Raw genomic sequence first — 21,738 nt, 5'->3', positions numbered from 1 at the left:
TCCTAGAAGAATTTCTAGAGGAACTCCCGGATGAGCTCCCAGTGGAACTATCGGAAGAACTTCAGGAGGAATTTCCTGGAATAGCTTCTAGTGGAACTGCCGGAGGAATTTCCGGAGAAACTCCCGGATGAATTGCTGGTGGAATTCCCGGAGGAACTCTCGAAGGAATTTTCTGGAAGAATTCCTGATGAAACTCCCGGGAGAATTTTCAAAGGAACCCCGGGGAAACTACCAGAAGCAGGAAACAAGAGAATTCATCTTATAGACAAATCTCGTCTAGCTGAAACCTTTGTTGGGGATTGTAGCTGAACCATCATCATCATCATCAGAGGACCTCCCGGAGTATTCCCTGAGGAGCTCGTAGAGAAATTCTCGGAGGAGCTTCTGGTGGAAAATCTATATAAATTCCTGAAGAAGCCTAAATAAATTCCAATTCTGCCGAAATTCCCGGAAGAATTTTCAGAGGAACTGCCGATAGATCTACCGGAATTATTCTCGAAGGAAATCCTAGAGAAATTCTTGGTGGAGATGCCGGTGGAACTCCTGGAAGAATGTCAGGAGGAATTTTCGGAGATACTCCTGGAGGATCTCCCAGTGGAAATCTTGAAGTTTCCACCGGAATTCTTTCAGGATTTCATTGCGAATTAATCTAGGAATTCCTCCGGAAATTCCATTGTTGATTTCATTTTCGGTTTAATTTCTGTATAAATTTCCGGTGGAATTCCTGGAGAAATTCTTTGAAATTTTCACTAGAAATTATTCGAAACAATTCACGGAAAATTTTATGGAATTTACACAAGAAATTTGAAGATTTTTCGTGAAATTCTCAGGAATGTTTACTGGCAATTCTGCGGAATTTCCACGGAGTATTCTTATTCTTTCATTATTCTTTTCTAAAGGGGCTCTCCTTAGCCGTGCGGTAAGATGCGCGGCTACAAAGCAAGACCATGCTGAGGGTGGCTGGGTTCGATTCCCGGTGCCGGTCTAGACAATTTTCGGCTTGGAAATTGTCTCGACTTCCCTGGGCATAAAAGTATCATCGTGCTAGCCTCATGATATACGAATGCAGAAATGGTAACTTGGCTTAGAAACCTCGGGGTTAAAAACTGTGGAAGTGCTTAATGAACACTAAGCTGTGAGGCGGCAATGTCCCAGTGGGGGATGTAATGCCAATGAAGAAGAAGAGAAGAAGAAGATTCTTATTCTTAAAAACTTTGGGAAACAGCACGAAATTATTTGAATTATTGCAGGGAATTCTGCAGAGGTTCGTGAAGATTTTCTTGGAGTAAATAATGGTGGAATTTTCGGATCAATTCCCGGCAACATTTATGGTGGAATTCCTGAAGACACTGCCGAAGAAGTTGCTGGAGGCATTCCTAAAGAATCCCTGATAGAATTTCGGATAGAATGCCAGAAGCAATTGTCGAAGGAATTCCTGGAGAAAGCTTGCATATTGATTTTTCTGCTTATTTCATAATAAATATTATTTCAGAGAGATTTGTTTAGAAATTCAGATGTATGGTTCTAGTTTTCTTAAACTTATGGAAGAATGCAGGATTTTTATAATAATTGTTATAGCCGATTTTATATTCTTTCTGAATACTAAGTTCGTTAATATTTTTCTCACTTTATTTAAAAATATCTGATGAGCAATAAATCACATAAATAAAAGTATCATCGTGTTAGCCTCATGATATACGAATGCAAAAATGGTAACCTGGCTTAGAAACCTCGCAGTTAATAACTGTGGAAGTGCTTAATGAACACTAATCTGCGAGACGGCTCTGTCCCAGTGTTGGGATGTAATGCCAATAAGAAGAAGAAAAGGAAGAAAAAGAGGGTTGAAAGTATTATTGCATTAAGGTTTGAATCAATTTTATGTATTTTGTAGACCACCGTACCCAAGATAAGAGATACAAAATCCTAAAAAAACAACTTGCACCGGATATTATCAGTCAGCACTATAGATAGTAGAATCTATAGATGAGCGAAAGCATGGCTGAGTCGATTTTTTGCCCGTGCACACGTGCATATGACGTCACAGCCCTTAACGTTTCCATTGAAATCGTGACGTCATGCTCGTTTGGAGACACGTTTGACAGTTCGTTTGGAGACAGAGGATTTATCTTCGCTCATCTATATATTCCACTATCTATAGTCAGCACCCACTGCATGCATTCGATTGCTGGTAAGATTATGCGTATAGAGATTTTCAAATTATGCTTCTTTTTGCTGATTTTTTTTCCACTGTGCAATGTTTTGATTCTATGTTCCAGATAAGTTTTATGGACCGTGGAACTTCTAATGGAAATGGTTTCCTTACCTCATCTGCCCTTTTTTATATTTGACGTCCAATCAAATTATACATAATAAATGAGCCTTCTCTAATAACTGTGCAAAATTTCAGTTGAGTGCTTTTCATACAACTGACACATTTTTTCATCTCGCGTACAAAAAAGTTATTTCACTCCAAAATCGAACTTTTTATGGAAGGCCTGGAGACCCATGATGCTAATTATCAATTGACTCTGATCGTCGAACGGAACAAATGTCTGTCTGTTCGTGTGCATGTGTGTGGTGTGTGTGCACATGAAAAACAGAAAAACATTAGCCATTGCGCATAGTAATCCTCAACCGATTATCTCACAACAATTCGACGGGGGACAAACCCTAGCTGATCACTATTGAAAATAATCACAATAGGTCATTGCGTTCGCAAGCTATGAAGAAAATGGTGTATCAAACCATATAATGTTGGTTGGTTGATTCTCTAATGGGGTGTGCAAAAAACCGTTAGGTAGGCAATTTTTTATGTATCACACCAAGGTGAAACCAAAAGATTGAATCAAGAAGGCTATCATCACAGCTAGGTGGGTTACTCTGGTTTGTTTATACAAAAAATGGCATGATTTTGATCTAACAAAAAGGGAATTACACCTCTTCAGCAGGAGGTGATAGAACCCGCTGCAGTTTGGAGAACAAATCCCAATACAGTAGCACGATTCATCAGAACCAGAGAATCAGAACCATACCAATTTAATAAAAATATTTTCATTTTTAAGACGCACTTGCTTATTTTATTTTATAAACTAAGAATATAAACTCGTTAGCGTCTGAACATTGTCACTGGTTGACAATATTGACAATAGAGTTAGAAAATTGTAGCTTTTGTACTTGTTCAGTCGATTACATTTGCATCAACTTCCTCACTTATATTTATCCTCCAAGTAATTCTTCCATTCATTACTCTCCATTTCAGTCAATACTTCCGACTGAGGTGCACCCTCGAGCTATCCTGCATCGCATTACCTGCCACGACCACCATCAAGTGCACATCCCTCCAGCATCCAGTGCCAGTGCTGCTGACAACGACGGCGGCGGCGGCTACTAAACACACAGAACAACGTCGAGACAGGATAACGGAATGAGTCAGCAGCGTCGAGCAACAGCAGCTTGCTAGGAAATTCATACGAAATCGATTTTCTCTTCCCTTCGGTTGTCGCCGTATACACGTCCCCAAGAACTGCAGATACGGCACGCTGATGCTGTTGTAGTCTGCCTGCCTAATGGGAATGTCATCATCACCGTGAAACAAGTGATTTCAGCAGTGCAGACATTATGGGTCGATACAACCATTTCTACATGTCCAAGCGATAGATTCTTATCATCATTTTGGGCGTTCGTCATTTATGAAAGCGAAACTTGGCTCTTATCGGAAGTGAGCCGGCGACAAGGACAAAGCCCAGGGGGAATCGTGTTTGCATATGGCAAATTGATAGTTGATACGGTGGAAGAGGGTATTGATTTTCGTTGTTTGTGAAGGCTTTTTGATTTTGCACGTGTTACAGTGGAAATTTGATTCCACTTCGACATCGTAAGACGAAACGACATAAAAATAACGGAAGATATTTGAATCGCTAGTGGGAGCAATTGGTTGTGGGTGCGGAGATCGGAGAAGCAAAAGTGAAGAAGAAATGAAGCGAAATCGAAAGTGAAACTACCATAAAAAGCAAAAAAATATTAAAGGCATGCGTGCGAAGTAAAGGTCGATAGGAGTGGAGGAGTAACGTGAAGAAAAGTGTGTCATTGATCGATCACATTCACGGAATAAAAGAAACTACTGCTGGCAACGAGTGCTCGAGGGCAGCGAGGGGTGGCGTGACAAAGTGTCCCTGTTTATGGCTATATGTTCATTCGCTGTCGCTCTTTCCAAATTTAGTAGAATTGAGGGAAAAAAGCGGAAGATAAAGCCTTGGCAGCATAAGGAGAAGTAGCCGAAGGTATGCAGCAGAAACCGGAGGAGTTAGTGTTGCGAAGGTGAACAAAAGGAAAGGGAACAACCGAAACAGGTCCACAGACAGATTGTATGCGTGATTTTTTGATCTGTGAACCGAATTGGAATTCTGTCAGTCTGTATACGAAAAATATTGTTAAATATTAAAAGTGGTCTGAAAAAAGGCGAGGAGGATATTTGGCACTAAACAAACAGATATCTCAGCTTGGAGCGATCGTTTGCGGAACCGAGATCAAAATGATGCGAAGAAGAGCACCAAATCGATACAGTTGCATTAATTTTCCCAGCCGAGTGGAAGGATGGTTGGATTTTTACGGTAAGTTAACATAATGTTAAATATTTAATAAGGCGAAATCGCAATCATTGATATTATGCAGTTTCTTAACAGTTCTGAATCAATACGAATCATATCACCTGTCAGTACTGTTGATTTCTTGCGAATCATATACTTACACAACATCAACTTAAACAATGTTTTCATCAAAATTTTATAAGAGTCATCAAGAAACCGCGTGGTGATACATAGGGATAGATAGTTTGAAGACCGAACCACGCTATTTTTATTATTTTTATGTTTGACAGCACAAAAAGTTCTCGATGGATAATAATTTTAATAATTTCTTATAATTTCGCTGGGACTCTATTTTGAATTTCTCCGTGTAATTCTACTAAACTCATAATGGAAAATAATCTGACTTTTCCTGAGAAATTCTTCCGAATTTCCTGCGGAAATACTGCGGAAACAATCTTAACACCAGGAGGGAACATTAGCTTCAGAACCCCGTCATACATAAGGTTCCATCATACTGGGCCCAGCATTGAACCTTGCGGAGCTCTTGCGGTATAAGGAAGGCTTCTCTGATCGGTATCGGTCTCGTATAATAGTACACGGTTCTGGAAATAGCTTTTCAAAATCCGGTACAGACCCACCGGCAGGCTAAGCTGGTGTAACGAGAGCGTGATGGCATCCCAGCTTGCGCTGTCTTTACCACCGAATAAATAGCGTCCAACGTGGACTTACCCTTGCGAAAACCGAACTGATTGCTTGACATACCGTCCGTACCCTCTGTGGTGGATACGGACCTCACTGAATGCAACATCAGCATTAAACATAATCGATACAAAGTTCGTAGAACTGACGATCGTTTGTTTATGATGATCACAGCATAAAGTGTCACGTAGGCACCACATGGTATCGTTGTAGCGAGGCCTCTGTACGAAACGAAGTGAGAAAATAAAATCATTCTGTATGGGAAGATCCATTAATTACGTAACGCGAAAATTGTGCATTTTCTGCCCGTCCTCCCTCCTATGTCACACTTTTTGTATGAAACATCTGAAAATTTTGTACGTACCGTCACACTCCGCTCAGCCACCCCTCCCTCTGAGCGTTACGTAATTTGTGGACGCTCCCTATGTGACTCCCCACGCGCAGCGTAGTGCTATGTTGTTCCGAACCATTCCCTCCACGCATATTACATGGCGATCCTGCCAGGAGGAATGGAAAATTGAATTGAACTAAGTGATTTAAACTAGTGAAATGGACGCACGATGAAATAGTGAAATGCGCGCTTGATAAAATAGTGAAATGGGCAAACCGAATTCCAAAGTAGTACAGAATTCGGGTGACCCACAAGTGAACATTCTAAATAAGTTGGAACTGCACGAAGAGTTCCACTATGAGAACAGTTATAAATTAGCTATTATTTTGACAATAGCTTGCCTGTTGTTGGCCATAACGCTGTACAAATTATACAAGCGTTGTGAACAAGTGAAACGAGTGAAAATGGCTAAGTCCATAGCCGATTTACAACAAGTATGAGAACTATAAGCACGGACGAATCAAAGTGAACAGTGATAAGCCACAATGGAATCCACAACGACCAGAAACGTTCTATATACCTTGTGTTACATGCAACTTCAAAGAATGCATGATTCTTTGATAAATCGATCATCAGTGTCAAGTGAAGAGGCCATGGCACATCATAAATTAATGGACCACATTTTCGCCTTGGCGGCCGGCGCTGCGGTACAGGAAAACATGGAAGAGAAAAACGTGTGTCATCTGAGGAAACTGGTGACCGACATCGAGGAGATCCTCCGGACGAAGAGAGCGGACCCTTAGGACGAGCAGGAAGACGTTCCACGAAAGCACTATCTAAATGTGAGTAAGCTATCATCCAAAAATTTGGAGAATACATTAGAAAACAATTATATATACGTATTTTGTGAGGACTACCATTTTTGTTGTCTTATTGTGTCGTTTGTTGTGTTATCGTGTCGATGAAATGAGGGTCATAAAGTTAATTTTTTTTTTCTGTTGATTGATTGATCCAAGCGTTCCATAAAGTGTTTTTATTAGTCAAAAGATTTTTTTTTATCGCTTGAATTAACTTCCAATAATACCACTCTATATTTTCAATCTTTGGTAACTTGATAACTGATGGAAAGTGATATTTTACCAATTCAAGATTTAATTGCACGCTTAGTTGGAAATCTTACAAATTTGAAAAAGAATCCTAATCGGGATTATATTCGCACCAACGTTCTAAAGAAACAGAAGTACTGCGATAATATTTATAATAGTGGGACACTTCTTTTACAACAACTAAAATATAAACTCCCGACGGAAGAATTCTCTTTTTACCGACGCAGACTTCAGGAAGTCTACGCGCAACTTTCTTGCCTCTTATCGGAGAAATTAGAAAAAACAGAAATGGCACCAAAAATTGATTTGAGTATTGGTCTTAAACTGATTGATAAATTCAGCGGAGATGCTGATAAACTTACACTTTTTTTTGAATCAATGGAACTGCTTAAAGATTATTCCGATGGGGTATCGGAAGCAGAAATAATTAAATTCTTGAAAACGCGATTGGTTGGTCCAGCACATGGTGCAATTAACACTGCGACGACCCTTGCTGAAGTAAAGATTAAACTTAAACAAAAATTTTCCATTAAGTTTAGCCCGCAAGCCATCGAATCGGAGATGGCTAGTGTTAAACAAAATAAAAAGTCAATTAGTGAATTTGGACAAGAAATTAGTGAACTAGCCGCTAAACTCGCTGCAGCACACGTATCACACGGAACTTTTGGTGACGAAGCAGCTTCTGATGCAATAGTACAACCAATTGCAGTTAAAGCTTTTGTCAATGGGCTCAAGGATCACAGAGCTCAATTCTTCCTAAAAGCGCGAAACCCGAACACACTTACGAGAGCAATAAGCGATGCTCTAGAAGTGAATACATCTGAAGAGGAACCTATTATGTGGATGTATGCTGGTCCATCCCAATCCAGGTCAACATTTACTCCTAGGAACCGTGGGTATTATCCACGAAATAACTCCTACTTCCGCAGTGGAGGTAGAGGACGAAATAACGGATTTAACCGTGGGCGAGGAAATTATGGTCCACGCAGAAATAACGGTTATCAACCAAATTACAATAACAATTTCCATGCTAACAGCAGAGGAAATAACTCCAATTCCAGTAGAGGACGAGGAAATTATCGTGGGAGAAACGAAGTGAACTTAGCCAACACTTCAAATTCAGGATCAAATTCGCAAGCACAGCCTGAAAACCAACAGCTGCAAGAACAGGAAAGCAACGTTCTTGATTTATTTCGTTAATTCATATGAATCAACCATGAATAAAATTCTAAGAGCAAACTTCTTATTGACAAACTTAAAATTAAATTTTATTGTTGACACAGGTGCATCATGTAGTATATTAGATCAACAATTTATTCCATCAAGTCTACTCAATCAAATTTGCGAAAAGGAGAAAGTAAGAATACGAGGAATTAATGGAACCTCACATTCTATAGGTTACATTAACACCTGTCTACAGTTTGGAAATACCCTTTTTCCAATTAAATTACATATTGTTCCGAGGCTTCCGCCAAATATAAAAGGCTTACTTGGTTCAGACTTTCTTAAATCATATGGCGCGAAAATTGACTTTCAAAAATATCAGTTATTGCTTCAGCATAATGATGTAATTGTGAATATACCACTATCAGATAATAATTCTATCTCTGTTAACTTACCCGCCAGAACCGAAATGATAACTTACGTAGAATGTGGAAATGAGAACGGTCAAGAAGTTATCGTACTGAATCAGGAATGTGCACCATACGTGTACATAGCTAATTCATTAGCTAAAGTCAGAAATGGAAAAATCCCAATCAGAATAATGAACCTTAAAAACTCGGATATAACACTAGAAAACTTGAAACCTAAAATTTTACCAGCTAAAAATTATACAATATTAAATATAAATGACATAGAACGACACAACGTAAAGCGTTGCGAGGAATTATTAGAAGAAATACCTTTGAATCATCTAAATGGAGAGGAAAAAAGTATGATAAAAAAGATTTGTGTTAAATACTCTGATGTTTTTTGCTTAAAAAATGACAAGTTATTGACGACGCACATCTATCAACCAACGATTAGCGTTAAACCAAATACACATCCTGTGTATACCAAACCATATAGACTACCTCATTGTCAGAAAAAGGAAATTGATAAACAAATTGAACAAATGAAAAAGGACGATATAATAGAAGATGCGATATCTGAATGGAATAGCCCTATTCTGGTAGTACCTAAAAAATCTAGTGGAGATAACAAAAAATGGAGGTTAGTGATCGATTTTAGGAAAATAAACCAAGTATTGCAGGATGATAAATTCCCTTTGCCAAATATTCAAGATGTAATTGACTCCTTAGCAGGAGCACAGTACTTTTCACATTTAGATCTTTCTCAAGGTTATTATCAATGTGAAATTAAGAAAGAGGATCGTCCGATAACAGCTTTTTCAACCGGCTCAGGACAATTCCAAATGAAAAGATTACCAATGGGACTAAAAATAAGTCCATCGTCTTTTTCACGTCTGATGACAGTTGCAATGTCTGGACTTGCGGACATGTGTTTAATCTATTTGGATGACATAATAGTTTTTGGGAAAACTCTTTTTGAACATAATAAAAATCTTATGGCAGTTTTTGAACGATTGAGAGCTGTCAATCTAAAGTTGAATCCAGGAAAATGTAATTTTCTACAAAAAGAATTAATTTATTTGGGTCATTTGATATCGGCAGAAGGTATCAAACCAGATCCCACAAAAATAGAAGTTATTAAAAATTGGCAGACACCAACTACGGCGGACGAAGTCAAGCGCTTCGTTGCTTTTGCAAATTATTACAGGAAACATATCAGAAATTTTTCTCAGATTTGCAGACCCCTTAATATTTTGACAAGAAAGAACGTTCCTTTCAGCTGGAACTGCGATTGTCAAAGTGCTTTTGATAATTTGAAACAACATTTCATGAATCCACCTATATTGGAATACCCTGATTTCTCAGATAGTAATGTGTTTAATCTTCATACGGACGCCTCAGGATATGCAATAGGAGCAGTACTATCGAATAAAACAGGCAATCCTGTTGCATACGCCAGTAAGGCATTAAACCCAGCCGAACATAATTATTCAACAATAGAGAAAGAACTTCTAGCAGTGGTATGGGCTATAAAACATTTTCATTCCTATTTACATGGTAGAAAATTTGAAGTTTTTACTGACCACAAACCACTAGTTTATTTATTCAGTTTAAATAAACCTTCCAGTAGATTAATGAAATTCAGACTAACACTGGAAGAATATAATTTTGATATACTATACAAAAAGGGAAGAGATAACGCTGTTGCAGATGCGTTATCACGATTATCGATCAAGGAATTGAAAGAATTACATGAAAGAATTGAAGAAGAAGTCCTAATAACAACAAGAGCACAGAATACCGCATCAAAAAAGAACCATACACCAGTTGACACGAGCGTTAAGATGCCTGGCCAGCAACTTGAAACTTGTAAAACCGTTGAAATGGTAATTGATGATGTTCATGGAATGCCGGAAGTAAAAATTGCATTATATAAAAATGAAATTATAGTTAAACCAGCGAAAACATTACTCCAGCTACGGCGGATAGTGCAGACGCTTAAGAAAATTTGTGTGGAATATAAAATCGATGAGCTCATTATTACAAAAAGAGATGAAAAAGCGCTTAAATTTTATAATGACATTCATATGAATGATCTAACCAAGGGCATGCCAACTATACATTTGTTGAAAAAAGAATTGAAATACGTCGACGATAAAATAAAGAAAAAGATTATTTTAAATGATTACCACACACTTCCAACGGCAGGACATGCAGGAATAGAAAGGACACTACGAACAATTAAACAGAAATTTTATTGGAAAAATATGAAAAAAGATATCGAAGAATTCATAAAAGGATGTGAACTATGTCAGAGGAATAAAATTATAAATCAACGAAGGACGCCAATGGTTGTAACTACAACCGCGTCATCAGCGTTTGAAACCATTTATCTAGATTTGGTAGGACCATTATTACCAAGTTCAAAAGGTCACCAATATGTATTGACGACGCAGTGCGATCTGACTAAATATGTCACAGCCACCGCAATTAAAAATAAAACTACGGAAACAGTCGCGAAAGCATTTGTCGAAACTATTATTTTAAACTATGGAATACCCATGAAGATAGTTACTGACAGAGGAACCGAATTCATGTCGAAACTATTTACAGAAGTATGCAATTTACTAAAGATTGAAAAACTAAATTCGACGGCATACCACCATCAAACTATAGGTGGGCTAGAAAACTCTCACAAAAATTTAGGGAATTTTTTACGTATATACAGTGGAAATACTCAAAATGAATGGGACAATTGGATCAAATATTATCAGTTTGCTTTTAACACGACAGTACACACAACGACAAATAAAACTCCATATGAACTAGTATTTGGGAAGATTTGTAATCTACCTTCCAACTTGTCAGAAATCGAAAAGGTAGATCCAGTATATAATATTGAAGACTATGCAAAACAACTTAAGTTCAAGTTACAGGTATCGCAAAAGGAAGTGAAAGACAAAATATTGATGGAAAAATCAAGGCGTGTAGAAGATTATAACATATCAGCAGAAGAAAAGGTCTATAATAAAGGAGATTTCATTCTTTTGAAAAACGAAACAAGATCAAAGCTAGACAGAATTTACTTAGGACCATATCAAGTTGTTCAGGATTGTGGAGCAAATGTAGACATTCAAATTGGTGAAAATATAGATCGAGTACATAAAGCAAGGATAAAACAATTTATAATGTTATAGAAGTATAAATTTTATTAAAAAATTCCATACAATCTTAATAATAATAATAATGATAATAATAGATAATGATCGACATAGGACGTGTGGTGGATACGATTGTAATGAATAATAATAATGTGTAATATATAAAGATTCTTTATCTCAAACAATTATTCAGTAATTTTAAAAACTATTATTAGTTGAGTTTGCAAACTTCTATTATATAAATCGTGTATCCCCATATATTATAAACAATAATAATAAATAGTATATATATGTTTAATAAAGAGTACTCATGGTTAAAGCATATATAAACTTATTATATATATATTTTTGATTGAACATTTAAAAATTTATCTAAGCATATAAAATTTTTAAATTTAAATAGATAGGGCGTGTGGTGGATACGGACCTCACTGAATGCAACATCAGCATTAAACATAATCGATACAAAGTTCGTAGAACTGACGATCGTTTGTTTATGATGATCACAGCATAAAGTGTCACGTAGGCACCACATGGTATCGTTGTAGCGAGGCCTCTGTACGAAACGAAGTGAGAAAATAAAATCATTCTGTATGTGACTCCCCACGCGCAGCGTAGTGCTATGTTGTTCCGAACCATTCCCTCCACGCATATTACACCTCTGTGTACGGAGTCAGCCTGTTGAGGATAATCCTCTCTAGCAACTTGCATGATGGGTCGACCGGCGGCTTCCCAGCCTTCGGCAACAACAGCAATTTCTGCCTTTCCCATCTTTCGGGGAATCTACACTCATCAAGGCTTCTCTGCATAGCTAGCCTGAACATGTTCGGGTTCGCTATGATTGCTCCCTTGAGAGCGCTGTTCGGAACTGTATCAGGCCCTGGAGCTTTGTTCGTTACCAGGAATTTGGCCACCGCCAGTAACGCTTCGTTCGTCATCGGAGCCACCATTTTGGCCGCACCTAGATTGCTTTGCGATGCAACAGGCCAGGGACTTGTGGCTCGGGACGGGAAGAGTACCTCGATAATCCTCGCCAACCTATCCGGGGACCGTTCGGATGGTGAAGAGCTCCCTTTGGTCATGGTCATCACTATCCTGTAGGCGTCCCCCACGGATTCGCGTTGGCTTTTTCGCATAGGTTGTCGAAACACACTCTCTTACTACTCTTGATGGCCTTGTTAAATGCCAGTTTCGCAGCTCGAAGCACTTCACGGCGGTCCGCTCTTTCATCCTTCCTCTAGTCTTGAGGCAGGTTGATCGAAGGACCGCAATTTCGCAACAGTATACCGGGCGTCTGCCATTTTTCGGCAGGGCTTTCCTCGGCATGGTGGCTTCGCACGCGCGTCATAAGACAGCTACCAATGCATCCCCGCTTATACCTTCAGTGTTGACTTCCAGTCCCAGGGCTGCGGTGAAATCTTCGATATTGAAGTGATTGGTCCTCTACCCACGGATCTGACAGGGATCCCTGGACCTCGGATGGTGCACGCCATAGCGAATTGCTAGATGATCACACCCATTGTGAACATCATCCACCCTCAAGTCCCAGTATGGTGCTAGATCAGGACTGACAAACTTTACGTCAATCCATGATTCGACCACGTTCCTTCTGAACGCCCTAGCGGAACTATCATTGACTAGCACTGCATCGAGCTTTGTTAGCGCCTCTAGTAACGCTTGATTCCTTCGATTGGTGCGGCGGCTGACCCATGTTAACATTTCCGGCTATGACGACCGACTTACGACCCACTAGGTCGGACGATAGCCTATCGATCATCTGGTTGAACTATTCTAATGGCCACCTTGGTGGGGCATTTTTTTCCGCTCTCGGACAGGAGGGCGACATCGGTCCTCGACTCCAAGACCGACTGCCACAGCAGCTGCTGGGTAGTTGCACATTGGTTAAGATTCAGCTGTGTTACTTGCACGGCTTCGTCTTGTTTGTCTCTCCGATGAGACATGGAGATACACCCATAACGTGGTTATAGGCTTGCTTTTTGCTGGCGCAGATGAAGCACTCCTCACCACAACGACGACACAGGTTGCTACGGTCTGGGCCCTTACAGTTGTAGGACTTGTGCCCTGACTCTAAGCACCGATAACACCTGTCCACTGAAGGCGGCTGGAGTTTGCTTACTGTGCATACCGACCAGCCGAATAACTTTTCTCGCTCCATTACCTTTTTGGCTTCCGCAACCGGTAATCTAAGGTAGGCTATCTGCGTGCCAAAGGGACTGCTTGAAGGCGTACAGAGGTTTTCTGACGGCAGAGTCCAGCTGCTTGCACTGGAGGGCTACTTCCGCCCCTCACGACCTCACCTCGACGCCGTCACCAAATACCTCTTGGGCCAGCTTCCTGTAGTCTGTACCACTAGCTTGCGCTCCGCGTTTCAGAACCAAGATCATCTCAGCGGTCTTGGTACGTCTTACACTTCGCACGTCCTGACCCAGCGCCGCCCGCATCGATTTAAGGATTTCTGGGTACCTATACTTATAAGTATATATAAAACTAATATTAGTTTTCACCAACAAGGCCTCTGTGTTTTCTTTGCGGGTCGAGATGCGTTCGACCTTCAGTTTGTCCTACTGACCAGCTGCCAGGGATTTTCGGTCCCTTGTGCCCATGACACAGGCCGGCTGGTAGTCTATTGCGGTCCGGTTGGTGCCTTTCGCCTTTTTGGGTCGAGAAGTCACATTCTCTGGTCGACGCCCTTCGGGCTCCTCTACACCCCGGTCTGCTCCGTCCAGACGACGTTTGGCCTTCATTATAGCACGTCGTTTGGCTTTAATATAAGCGCCTTCGCCGGATTGCGGAATGACCCGTTTCAGATAAGGGAGTCCAGGGACTTGGGTCGTGACGTGGGAAGAGCCCCACGATGATCCTCTCCAGCATCTCTGGAGACCGCTCTGTAGGGGCCATCGCCCCCACGTGTCTTGGCCATTACGACCCCATAGGCGTCACCCCATGCATTCGCGTTGGCACTTTGACACAGGCCCTCGAAGCAAGCCTTATTTGCTTGATCTAATCTCAGTTTTCAGAGCGGCTCTTGCAGCCACGAACGCCACCCGTCGTTCAACACGCTCCTCTTCTGTGCGTGCTCGCTGCATCCGCCTCCTTGCCCGTAGGCAGGCGCGGCGCAGGTTCGGAATTGCTTGAGTCCACCAGTAAGCCGGTGGCCTCCCATTCCTAGGGTGGACTTTCCTAGGCATGGTGGCATCGCATGCACGCGAGAGTACTGTTACCAGCTGCTCGCCGCTCAGACCGAGAGTATTGTGCTCGCGGCGGAGCGTTTCCTTAAACACCTCGTCGTCGAAGTATGATGTCTTCCACATACGAGGGCTAGGCCTCGCCCCTTCTTCCGTCCGCTGAATGCTGGTCGTTTAGTCGATACTGTAGCCAGGTGATCGCTGTGAGTGTAACCATCATCTACCCTCCAGTTCGAACTACTCGTTTGGCCAGGGCTCCAGAACGTAACATCGATAATCGACTCGGCCCCGTTCCAGCTGTAGGTACTTTTGGTAGCGACATTAGCCAAGTCCACATTCAACATAGCCAGTGATTCCAGCAGGATCTGCCCCCGTTGATTCGTGGATCGGCTTCCCCATTCCACGGCCCAAGCGTTGAAGTCCCCCGCTATTACCACCGGCCTACGCCCCATCAAGTTAGCCGTCAAATAATCTAGCATTCGACCCAACTGCTCGATCGACCATCGAGGAGGCGCATAGCAGCTGTAGAAGAAGACCCCGTTGATTTTGGCAATGACGAAGCCCTCGTGTGTCGAAGACACCAATTGGACTGGGTATTTCCCCGTTGTCCATATCGCCGCCATTTCAGACCTATCGGTGACCCAACTACCGATCCTGGCGGGTACCCGGTAAGGATCTACCATGATGGCGATATCTGTCCCCATTCAGTAACTGTCTGACACAACAGTTGCTGGGCTGCATCACAGTGGTTCAGATTTAGCTGCGTTACCTGCACTGTGATTTTGCAGCACACTTAAACGCCGGGCACTTCGAACTCCCCATGGGGTGCGTGCTGTCCGCAGCTTTGCTGGAACAGATCAAACAGTTGGGAGGGTTTGTGCAGCATTGTGCCTTATGTCCCTCCAATCCGCAGCGTTGACAGAGCTTGCTTCTTGACCCCACCTTGACGCTCCCTAACTTGACTACCTTGGAGGCGTCCGCTGCAGATAGCCGATCCAATGCTACCTGTGTCCCGGCCGGACCTTTCCGTAGCCGAACGGCTGCGGTGGGTGTCTCCACTTCACACTGTCGCCGCAGTGCCATGACGAGCTCTTCGACTTCGGTGATCTCGTCCAGGTCTTTAACCCTTGGACCCTCTTAACCCTCCGTCGTGAGTGCCCTCACCTTGACCGTCTCGCCTAGGACTTCCTCTGCCAACTTCTTGTAGGCGGCGCCCTTTTGTGAGACGCCCCGCTTCAGCTCGATGATCATCTCGCCCATCCGAGTACGTCTTATTCGACGTACGTCGGCGCCGAGTTCACCAAGCTTGACGTCACTCCTCATCGCCTTCAAGACGTCCGAGTACTTAGCCTCGTCCGTGATGACTAGGGCATCGCCTCTGGAGCGATTGGCGCCTACCCTAGACTTCTTGCTACCCTCGTTCGCCTGGGCCTTCTTTTCGGCCCTTGACGTCTTTGGTTTTCTCTTGTTCTTAACCAGGGTCCAGGAGACGTCATCCCCCTCTATTTCCCTGGTCTGGTGCGGCTGAGAGCTCTCAGCCTGCCGTAACCCCTTACCACCGTCTTTCCTGGGTGGACGGACCTTTCCAGGTCCTTCCTCCCCCGGTTTTGGAGATACCTGACCGGGGTTCAGCTTCCCAGCCCCACTACCCTTGTTCGGGGTAGTAACCCTCCGCGTTTTGGGTAGACTTTGGCACCACCGTCTTCGCTGGCACGCTTACTTCAGATCACTTAAACTTTTTTCTTCTATTACATAGGGGCTGATACTTGCGGGAACGAACAAAAACGTGACAGCAAATTCAAAAGCAACCATCTGCGAGCATGGGTTGCTGCGATGGGTCCTTTATCAGATCTCAATCAATCCTGATGGCTCCATTAATAAGCAACTCTGAGCTGCAGCAATTACTTTGAATTAGGTTGGAAGAGCAAAAAGCGTATTAGATTTTGGGACAGACTTCGTGAAAAATTGAAAAAAATAAAGTCTTATAAACATCCGAATGCGATTAATTAATTTTCTTAATTGACACATTTTCGTTTACGAAAGTTTTAGAATCCAACACCAATACAAACTCAAAGTTAATGCAATGAGCCTCATTCTAGTCACTAAAGTTCAGGATGAAAAATTGGTATAATAGCTTGTTTGGTTCGGTAAACAATTTCTTGCTTGAGTAAATATTTAGTTTTCGAGTCAAACTGCTTTAATAATAAATAGTTTATTCGGAAGCCTGTAGGGTTCAAATTCCAAAATCAATAAAAATACTCCTGTACCGGTATTTTCTCGGTACCACCCGTACTGGACTTCTCAGTACCGCAGTACCGATACTGTTGAAAGGGGAACCCTACTTATTGGCGGGTAGTGTATATGCAAGTATGGAATCAATTTTTCAAAATAAACCCTGACATCAATTAAAAGAAAGTTATTTTTCGTCATCAGCATTCAGCAATTACACACTAAACTTTTTCGAGATGACGCACCCAAACTTTGACTCCCCGAGTAGGACAACAGGTTACGAATGTTTTAGTGCTTTTACTGTTCACTGTCTACTCTCCTGTGCAGGTAGCTTGTTAGGTCGAAAGATCATCCCGTGGTGAGACACGATAGAGAAAACATTTGGCTGGCTCGTCCAGAAACACTACAAGGAATCAAAATCTAGTGTCTGCTGAGTGGCGATTTCTTTTGGATTGTAGTAATTTAAATTTTAGGACCTTCATAAATGTATAGTGAGATCATCTATTTACATATTCAATCATTAATCATAAAGGGGACAGATCATGGTATTTAACGTATTCCAAGATACGCTGCAGCCATGTCGTTTAAAATCTCAATTACAATACTATGAATGAACCACCTGTGGTGTAACAACAACATCCACAACTGGCAGTGGGTCAGATCAACCAGAACAGCAACGGACAGTACCGAACGACCACTCCAAACTTTGAACTCTATTGTCGGACGTTTCCACGCGCGCCGCGAATGTAGATCAGCTCACTGCGCACACCCAATACGTCTCGATTGACAGACCCGGTGGGGCTCATCTACGCCACATATTCCAGTCACGTTCCGGCTGTTTCACCATAAGCCATAAATTCGTAAATGGTAAACTCGCTCTGATGACAAGCACCACAACGATCACGGTAGGTATTGGCAACGGTATGCGCAAGCGAGATAACAGCCACTTGCAAGACCATACACCGATGTACAAAAGGGGGGACCGAGCGCGTTCAAAATTTTGACCCCCAGCGGCTACCAGTGGACAGTAAAAGGCGTCGCGCAAACGAAGAAAAGCGATTTATAATTTATTCGAAATAGAAGCGAAAAAGTAATGTTATAAGCTTGCCCACCAGATTTGGTGTTGTTCGATGAAAAAAGTTTTACCGGCGATTAGAAGAACCCAGGGAAACAATAGACCGTAACGGTGCTTGCGCACGTTCTCTTTACTAATGGGGGACCCACTAAAATGGGGCTGAATGATTGAAGTCCGAGTTTAATACCCGCAGAACGAGGGCCAGTTATAATGATTTGATGCGCGCACCAACCGACAGTGACCAAGCCCTCTATTATGCGCGGAGGGAAGCGTGGCTAGGAGGACGGTAATTGACATTTCCTACACCGTGTCCATTGATGCTATTTGTGTGATACTCTTTATCAGCTGTTGGCACATCAATCAATGCCTGCAAATGAAGACGATAATTGCCAAATACATTACAAATTAATCACTGCCGGCAGGGTGGTATGCTGGGGCTAATGAATTGAGGGAAGGCAAACGAATATATTATTAAAAAGTAACGGCAGTTTATGGGTATGGTAACAACAATTTCCTCAGAAAGAGAATTATGTTATCTCAGCGAAAGCTTGAGCGAGGTCAGTTGGTAACTTGGTCATATGGTAAGGAGGATAATAAAAAAACAGTTTCGAAAAGCGATAGTTTATCACACAGCCAAACATGAATAACAGCCTCATGTTTGCTTAATTTCCTATCTACATGGAATAGTTATGCATTTATGGTCAGTAAAGATTTCGGTAGAAAAATGTCATTTAATTAATATGTTGAAAACTTTTTTTTTAGAAATCATTTTTTACGCATTTTTTTCTTAAACATTACATTATTATTATATTATTTTGTTTAGTAGTTGTTAAAGTTCATCTGGTATTAGTTTTTTTTTTAAGAACTCAGTGAGTATTGAGTGTTTCCATATATGTAGATATGGTTAACCTCATGCATGTTTTGTACTTGGTAAACTTGGCCCTCCTTAGCCGTGTGGTAAGACGCGCGGCTACAAAGCAAGACCATGCTGAGGGTGGATGGATTCGATTCCTGGTGCCGGTCTAGGCATATTTTCGGATTGGAAATTGTCTCGACTTCCCTGGGCATTAAAGTATCATCGTGTTAGCCTCACGATATACGAATGCAAAAATGGTAACATGGCTCTGAAACCTCTCAGTTAATAACTGTGGAAGTGCTAAAATGAACACTAAGCTGCGAGGAGGCTCTGTTCCAGTGTGGGGAGGTAATGCCAATAAGAAGGAGAAGAAACTTGGTAACGATTATGCAGAGATTATACTACGGTCGATCCTAGGTCGTCATCGACCTAGTCCTTTCAGAACTTGTATCACGAGCGCGCGCCCTCATTCTTTTCGGCGGCGTCGCTCGTTTACTCTCACCCGCACTGTGTATGGCAAAGCATTGCTGTTGCTTTCTTCACATCGGCGCATAACCTCAACGATTAAGCACATACATCACTATTCCTATTTCCAACTAATAGAACTGCCATCGCCATTAGTGAGCCATCAGCCGATATATCACATATCGCATTCGAAATGCACTTTGCCTGTCTTGGAATTCGAACCTCCCACACAGCAATCAACATCGCCGCGCCGCGCCGGTCGGTCACATCCGCTGTGTACGACCTGTGCTGTGGTTTTTCACGCAGGTTGATGCCATTCATCCCGTGTGAATGATTCCCGGCCAATGCGCTGACAGGAGTCGAGACGAGATGCTTCCCCAGTGCAGTCGGATAGCAGTTGCATTTTTTCGTTGCAAACCTCATCTCAAGTATCATCCATGGAAATGACGTGTTTACACAGGTTTTCACTGCGGATCACTCGTCGTCGGATGCATTGGATGGGATATCGGTTTCACCGTGTCTCGAAGTCAGCCTAGTGGAAATGGGTTTCTTCCAGATAAGATTGCCATCCCCGGATTGCTTGCTTTTGATGTTCAGTGGGAATATGGAGTGTGATGGTTTCGCATATAAAACTCATTGGAGCGAGCAGTTTGCCTCGACGGTAGAAGCAAAAGAATACAGAGTAAAGTTATTTACTTTTCGTTTGAAGAGACTATACAACTGTGTGAACGACAATTTGAACTGGGTTCAAATGCCGAATACCTATATCAACAATATGTTCTACTGGGATGTGAGGCTACTATTCTAGCAAGAAGCCAAGAACGACGTGCCGCTGTATAATTAGTTTGAATTACTTGAAGAATGGCATTTACCGACTTTTTTTTTCTTTTATCGTCCGACTCGATGAAATGCCCGAGATAAGCAACCGGAAGAAAATAGAGAAAAGGCAATCGAGAATTCCTAAGGTGGTGGAGCCACGTGATGCGTGGACTCGAATGAACGGCATTCTAAATGTCCATGAACTCACGGCTTTTTTATTAGCCGGGCGCTGTCCCTGATATCAAAATTATCCAATTTGTGACAAAAGAACGATAGATTTCTATTTTTGTTCTGTTTTTTTTTGTATTGCCGCCTGGCAAACTATTCTTCATTTAACACTGTCACAGTTCAAAGTTTACCATTTTTGCATTCGTATTACTATGGAACTTTTATGCCCAGGGAATTCCAGGAAATTTCCTAGACCGAGAATCGAACCCAGCCATGGACTTGCTTTATAGTCGCGCCCGAGCGTTGTTGTATTCCGCCCCCAGAAGTTGCATTCCATCCGGATGGATCCCAATTTTTGATTTATACTAATTTTGAGGCTATTCACAGTACGGTTCCAGAATTATTCCAGATTCCGTTGGGGTCAGTTGTCCCCGGAATAAGTGGCCATTTACGATTTTAAGTTAAAACAGGTCGTGCGACGCCTCAAACTTCATGATTTCACAAAGCAATGTTGCGAATGATATTTTTGGGGTTCCTGGCCCACTCGGACTCAATCTGGCCACATCGGTCACAATCCGGGGACAAACGGAATGGATATTTTCTAAATTGATTCAAAATAGGTCGTGCGACACTTCAAACTTCATGATTTTACAAAGCAATTATGGGAATGATATTTTTAGGGTTCCTGGCCCACTCGGATTCAATCCGGTCACATCGGTCACAATCCGGGGACCCACGGAATGGCCATTTTCTAAATTGATTCAAAATAGGTCGTGCGACACCTCAAACTTCATAATTGTACAAAGCAATTATGGGAATAATATTCTTAGGGTTCCTGACCCACTCGGATTCAATCCGGCCACATCGGTCCCAATCCGGGGACCAACGGAATGGCCATTTTCTAAATTGATTCAAAATAGGTCGTGCGACACCTCAAACTTCATGATTTTACAAAGCAATGATGAGAATGATATTTTTAGGGTTCCTGACCCACTCGGATTCAATCCGGCCACATCGGTCCCAATCCGGGGACCAACGGAATGACCATTTTCTAAATTGATTCAAAATAGGTCGTGCGACACCTCAAACTTCATGATTTTACAAAGCAATGATGGGAATGATATTTTTAGGGTTCCTGGCTCACTCGGATCCATTCCGGCCATAATCCGGAGGACCTACGGAATGGCCATTTTCTAAATTGATTCAAAATAGGTCGTGCGACACCTCAAACTTCATGATTTCACAAAGCAATGATTGGAATGATATTTTTAGGGTTCCTGGCCCACTCGGATTCAATCTGGCCACATCGGTCACAATCCGGGGACCTACGGGTTGGCCATTTTCTAAATTAATTCAAAATAGGTCATGTGACACCTCAAACTTCATGATTTTACAAAGCAATGATGGGAATGATACAAGGGCGTAGCCAGAGTGGGCAGGTTGGGGCGAAACAACTCGAAAAG

General features: G+C 42.0%; 1 protein-coding gene across 2 annotated transcripts in view; it reads left to right on the top strand.

Annotated features, from left to right (window-relative positions):
• Positions 1-21,738, top strand: part of LOC134220092 (ras GTPase-activating protein raskol) — a 654,763-nt gene that overhangs the window by 15,486 nt on the left and 617,539 nt on the right. For both annotated transcript variants that reach the window (XM_062699064.1, XM_062699063.1), the window contains exon 2: positions 3,260-4,610. In XM_062699064.1, the coding sequence (XP_062555048.1) occupies positions 4,532-4,610 (79 nt within the window). In that variant the 5' untranslated portion in view covers positions 3,260-4,531. The remainder of the gene's footprint in view (positions 1-3,259; positions 4,611-21,738) is intronic.

This window comes from Armigeres subalbatus, chromosome 3 (genome assembly GCF_024139115.2).
Source record: "Armigeres subalbatus isolate Guangzhou_Male chromosome 3, GZ_Asu_2, whole genome shotgun sequence".
Classification (NCBI taxonomy): domain Eukaryota; kingdom Metazoa; phylum Arthropoda; class Insecta; order Diptera; family Culicidae; genus Armigeres; species Armigeres subalbatus.
The sequence above is the reverse complement of the archived record's forward strand: the minus strand, read 5'-3'. Positions and strand labels throughout refer to the sequence as shown.